The sequence below is a fragment of the Zonotrichia leucophrys genome, unplaced genomic scaffold (assembly GCF_028769735.1).
Source record: "Zonotrichia leucophrys gambelii isolate GWCS_2022_RI unplaced genomic scaffold, RI_Zleu_2.0 Scaffold_158_108649, whole genome shotgun sequence".
NCBI classification, from domain to species: Eukaryota; Metazoa; Chordata; class Aves; order Passeriformes; family Passerellidae; genus Zonotrichia; species Zonotrichia leucophrys.
This window is the reverse complement of record NW_026992363.1, coordinates 1-6,005: the sequence shown is the minus strand read 5'-3', so window position 1 is coordinate 6,005 and position 6,005 is coordinate 1. Positions and strand designations below refer to the sequence as shown.

General features: G+C 59.1%; 1 protein-coding gene across 1 annotated transcript; it reads left to right on the top strand.

Moving 5' to 3' along the window:
* On the top strand, window positions 1-5,999 carry DEDD2 (death effector domain containing 2; the record flags this gene model as incomplete). The annotated part of the gene is made up of 5 exons (XM_064738031.1): window positions 1-19; window positions 1,560-2,035; window positions 3,245-3,331; window positions 4,177-4,356; window positions 5,949-5,999. Coding segments are annotated over exons 2-5 (688 nt in total), but the record flags the coding sequence as incomplete, so codon positions are not given.
* Between the last annotated feature and the right edge of the window lie 6 nt (window positions 6,000-6,005).

The following is a 6,005-nucleotide window of genomic DNA, read 5'->3' as shown; positions in this document are numbered from 1 at the left end:
GGCGGAGGCGGCGGAGCCGGTGAGGGCGGGGGGGTCCGGACCCTGGAGGGGTTTGGACAGGGGGCCGGAAGGCGACCGGAGGGGAGGCGGCCGAGGGGCGGGGAGGGGAGGGGAGGGGTTGGGAGGGGAACACGCTTGAGAGGATGTTTGGAGGGGGAACCACTGAGGGAGGGAGTCGAGGTTGTGAGGGAAAACAGAGCTGAGGGGTTCTGAGGTGATCGTGAGGAGAAACACCCCTCGGAGAGGGCTTTATGGGGTCTGAGGTTGTAGTAAACAGCCGAGGGTTGGACAGTTCTGAGGGGTTGTGTGGGAAACAGCACTGAAGGCTGAGGGTTCTGAGGGAAAGCCTGTCTAGAGGGGGTTTGTGAGGGGAAACAGAGCTTGAGGGGGTTCTGAGGGATCCGTGAGTGAGAGGAAAACCCCCCGAGGTCCGAGAGGGGAACAGCCTTGAGGGGTCCTGGAAGGGTTTGTGAGGAAGACCGAGTCTGAGGGGGTTTGTGAAGGGATTCCTGGAGGGTTTGGAGGTGCTGAGGGATGGGGAAACAGCCTGAGGGGCTTTGAGAGGATCCTGAGGGTTCTGAGGGGTCTGTTGTGAGGAAACACCCTAGGCCTCTGAGAGGGGTTTGTGAGGGGATCCGGGGGGTTCTGAGAGGATCTGAGGGATCTGTGAGGGGAAACGTGCCCTGAGAGGGTTTGTGAGGGGAAACAGCCCTTGAGGGGATCTGTGAGGGATCGGAGTTCTGAGGGGATCCGTGAGGGGAAACAGCCCCTGAGAGGGATCCGTGAGGGGAAACAGCCCTCGAGGGATGGGGAGGGGGCTCTGAGAGAGGTTTGTGAGGGGAAACAGCCCCTAAAAAGGGATTTAGGAGGGGCTCTGAGGGAGTTTATGGGGGTAAACAGCCCTGAGGGGTTCTGAGGTGATCTGGGAGGGTTCTGAGGGGATCCGGAGAGTTCTGAGATGATCTGTGAGGGGAAACCCTGCCCTGAGAGGGGTTTGTGAGGGGAAACAGCCCTTGAGGGGGATCTGTGAGGGGATCCGGAGAGTTTTGAGGGGGTTTTTGAGGGGAAACAGCCCCTGAGAGGATCCTGAGGGAAGTCCTCGAGGGTGAAACCCGAGCCCTAAGAGGGATCCGTGAGGGGAAACAGCCCTGGTAGGGGTGAGGATGGGGTCTCTGAGGTGACGGTTTGGTGAGGGGAAACAGCCCTTAAAAAGCAGGGATTTAGGAGGGGTCTGAGAGTTTATGGGGGTTAAACAGCCCTGAAGGGTTCTGAGGTGATCTGGAGGGTTCTGAGGGATCCGGAGAGTTCTGAGAATGTAGGGAAACTCCTGAGAGGGTTTGTGAGGGGAAACAGCCCTTGAGGGGGATCTGAGAGGGGATCCGGAGAGTTTTGAGGAGGTTTGTGAGGGGAAACAGCCCCTAAAAAGGGATTTAGGAGGGGCTCTGAGGGGTCACTGTCCCCTCTGTCCCCCAGGTGTCCCCGCCACCCCTCACCCTCCGTGTCCCCCCTGTCCCCAGGTGCCCCCCGGTCACTGTCACCTGTCCCCCCGCTGTCCCCAGGTGTCCCCAGGTCGCCGCCACCGTGGAGTCGCTGCGGGCGCTGTCGCAGCTGCACTCGCCGCGCCGGGCGGGCGCTGCCGGTGCCGGTGGCGGTGCCGCCGCCGCCATGTCCCGGTGGCCCGAGGAGGAGGATGAGGAGGAGGAAGGGCTGGCGGCGCACGGCATGCTGTCGCTGCACCGCGTGTTCGAGGTGCTGGCGGCGCAGCTGACGCACGGCGAGGCGGCCGCGCTGTCGCTGCTGCTCGGGGAGGCGCTGCGGGCCTCGGGGGACAGCGGTGACGGCGACGGGGACGGGGACGGGAACGGGGCGGCCCCGCGGGGGCGGCGGGAGCCGCGGGACGCGCGGGAGCTGCTGCTGGAGCTGGAGCGGCGCGGGCTGTGCCACGAGGGGGACCTGGGGCTGCTGCGGCGGCTGCTGCGGCTGCTGGCGCGGCACGACCTGCTCCGGTGTGTGACGCTGAAGAGGCCGCGGCCAGGTGAGTGTCACCCGTGTGTCACCTGTGTGTCACCCTGTGTGTGCCCTGTGTCAGCCACACCCCCCTGTGTGTCACCTGTGTGTCACCTGTGTGTGCCCTGTGTGTCCCCCTGCACGACCTGCTCCGGTGTGTGACGCTGAAGAGGCCAAGGCCAGGTGAGTGTCACCTGTGTGTCACCTGTGTGTCACCTGTGTGTGCCCTGTGTGTGCCCTGTGTCAGCCACACCCCCCTGTGTGTCACCCCCTTGTGTCCCCCTGCACGACCTGCTCAGGTGTGTCACCCTAAAGAGGCCGAGGCCAGGTGAGTGTCACCCGTGTGTCACCTCATTGTGTCCCATTGTCACCCTGTGTGTGACCATGTGTGTGCTCTGTGTCCCTGTGTGTCCCCCTAAAGAGGCGCGGCAGTGAGTGTCACCCGTGTGTCACCTGTGTGTGCCCTTTGTGTCACCTCCCTGTGTGTGCCCTGTGTCCCTGTGTGTCCCCCAGCAGGCCCTGCTGCTCTGTGTCACCCTAAAGTGAACAAAGCCACGTCAGTGTCACCTCCCTGTGTCCTTCTGTGTCACCCTAAAGTGGCCAAAGCCACATCGGTGTCACCTCCCTGTGGTGGCCACGCCCCCCTGAGTGTCCCTGTGTCACCCCAAAGCCGCTGTGTCCCCTCGGTGCCATCTCCTTGTTCTCTCCATTGTCACCCCAGTGTCACCTCCTCGTTGTCACCTGTGTTCCTCAGTGTCCCTCAGTGTCCCCATTGTCCCCCATTGTCCCTCAGTGTCCCCAGGCTCTCACAGGTGCCCCCCATTGTCCCCCATTGTCCCCCAGTGTCCCCATTGTCCCCCATTGTCCCCCATTGTCCCCCATTGTCCTCAGTGTCCCTGCCTTGTCCCCAGTGTCCCCATTGTCCCCCATTGTCCCCCATTGTCCCCCATTGTCCCCCATTGTCCCCAGTGTCCCCAGGCTCTCACAGGTGTCCCCCCTCTGTCCCCACAGTGTCCCCATTGTCCCCATTGTCCCCCTTGTCCCCCATTGTCCCCCATTGTCCCCCATTTTCCCCATTGTCCCCCATTGTCCCCCATTGTCCCCATTGTCCCCCATTGTCCCCCATTGTCCCCCAGTGTCCCCCATTGTCCTCATTGTCCCTCAGTGTCCCCCATTGTCCCCAGTGTCCCCCATTGTCCCCCAGGCTCTCACAGGTGTCCCCCCTCTGTCCCCACAGTGTCCCCCGAGCGCCCCCCCTGTGTCCCTGCCCTGGGGGGCTCCTGCCCGAGCCCCGCCCAGCCCCGCCCCGAGCACTGGGAGACAGGTGAGAGCCTGGGGACACCTTGGGGACACCTTGGGGACACCTTGGGGGGGCTTTGGGGTCAATTTGGGGCGCTTTGGGGACACCTTGGGGGGGAGTTTGGGGCACTTTGGGGGGTCATTTGGGGCACTTTGGGGGCTCATGGGTTCAGTTTGGGGGCACTTTGGGGTCATTTTGGGTCACTTTGGGGTCACTTTGGGGTTCCTGGGGTGACTTTGGGGAGACTTTGGGGTCATTTTGGGCACTTTGGGGGGACCTTTGGGGCACTTTGGGTCAGTCTGAGGTCAATTTTGGGTCACTTAGGGAGCTCAGGGTCACTTTTGGTCACTTTGGGGTCACTTTGGGTCAGTTTGGGGTCACTTAGGGAGCTCAAGGTCACTTTGGGGCACTTTGGAGTCATTTTGGGGCACTTTTGGTCAGTTTGGGGCACTTTGGGGTTGGTTTGGGGCCACTTTGTCAGTTTGGAGTCACTTTGGGTCACTTTGGGGCACTTTTGGGAGTTGGGGTCACTTTGGGGTTGGTTTGGGGCACTTTGGGGTCAATTTGGGGCATTTTGGGTCAGTTTGGGGTCACTTTGGGGTCAGTTTGGGGCACTTTGGGACAGTTTGGGGTCACTTTGGGGTTGGTTTGGGGCACTTTGGGGCCAATTTGGACACTTAGGGGAACTTTGGGGTCACTTTGGGGTCAGTTTGGAGTCACTTGGGGTCAATTTGGGGCACTTGTGGTCAGTTTGGGTTACTTTGGGTCAGTTTGGGGCACTTGGGGAGTTGGGGGTCACTCTGTGGTCACTCATTGGTCACTCATTGGTCACTCATTGGTCACTCTGTGGTCACTCTGTGTCCCCCCAGGTTCCAGCTCGGGGAAGCGGAAACGGAACTCGCGAAGTTCCCGGAATTCCCGAAATCTCCGAAATTCCCAGAATTCCCGAAATTCCCGAAACGTCCGAAATTCCCGGCGGCCCCGGAGGCCCCTCCCCCACCGAGAGCCCCCCCAGGACCCCCCCGAGCCCCCGGCCAGGGTCACCTGCGGTACGGACTGGGCTATACTGGGATATACTGGGAGGGACTGGGAGGGACATGGGTGGACTGGGATATAATGGGATATAATGGGATGGACTGGGAGGACTGGATGGACTGGGAACAAACTGGGATGGACTGGGAGAGACTGGGGTATACTGGGATATACTGGGAACAAACTGGATGGACTGGAACAAACTGGGATGAACTGGGAGGGACTGGGATGGACTGGGATTAACTGGGGACAAACTGGGAATGTCCCAGTATGGAACTGGGAGGGACAAACTGGTCCCAGTATGGCGTTGGGACACTGGGAGGGACATCCCAGTATGGAACTGGGAGCACTGGGAGGGACTGGGATAAACTGGGACAGAAACCAGTATGGACTGGGAGCACTGGGAGGGACAAACTGGGACAAACTGGGAATGTCCCAGTACGGAACTGGGAGCACTGGGATGTAAACAGGAAGTGGGAGGGCCGAGTGGCCCAGCCCAGGAACTGGGAGAACTGGGCAAACTGGGAGAACTGGGAATGCCCTGTGAGGTCACTGGGACGCCCAGTGCCGTGCTGGAACTGGGCAAACTGGGAGAACTGGGAGCACTGGGAGTGCTGAACTGGGTTATACTGGGAGTGCTGAACTGGGTTATACTGGGAGCACTGGGAGTGCTGAACTGGGTTATACTGGGAGCACTGGGAGTGCTGAACTGGGTTATACTGGGAGTGTTGAACTGGGTTATACTGGGAGTGCTGAACTGGGTTATACTGGGAGTGCTGAACTGGGTTATACTGGAGACTGGAGTGCTGAACTGGGTTATACTGGGAGTGCTGAACTGGGTTATACTGGGAGTGCTGAACTGGGTTATACTGGGAGTGCTGAACTGGGTTATACTGGGAGTGCTGAACTGGGTTATACTGGGAGTGCTGAACTGGGTTATACTGGGAGCACTGGGAGTGCTGAACTGGGTTATACTGGGAGTGCTGAACTGGGTTATACTGGGAGCGCTGAACTGGGTTATACTGGGAGTGCTGAACTGGGTTATACTGGGAGCACTGGGCTGTACTTCCATTGGGCTGTATGGGATTATAGCGTTCCATAGTCACCCATACTGGTCTATACTGGTTCATACTGGTCTGTAGTGGTCTGTACTGGCTTATACTGGTTTATACTGGTTTATTAGACTGGTTTATACTGGTTTATACTGGTTTATACTGGTGTACAGACATCCATCTCTGTGTCTGAGCCGCGCACAGCGAGCAGGAGCGCTCTGGGTTATACTGGTTCATACTGGGTTATAGTGTTCCATACTGGGTTTTACTGGTCCATACTGGTTCTAACTGGTTTATTAGACTGGTTTAGACTGGTTTATACTGGTTTATACTGGTTTATACTGGTTTATGCTGGTGTACAGACATCCATCTCTGTGTCTGAGCCGAGCACAGCGAGCAGGAGCGCTCTGGGTTACACTGGGATATACTGGGATATACTGGGATATACTGGGTTCTATGGGGTTATAGTGTTCCACAGTCACCCATGCTGGCTCTAACTGGTCCATACTGGTCCATATTGGCTCTAACTGGTCCGTACTGGTTTATACTGGTTCCAGACATCCGCCTGCACGTCCGTGCCGAGCACAGCGAGCACGAGCGCGCGCTGGGTTATA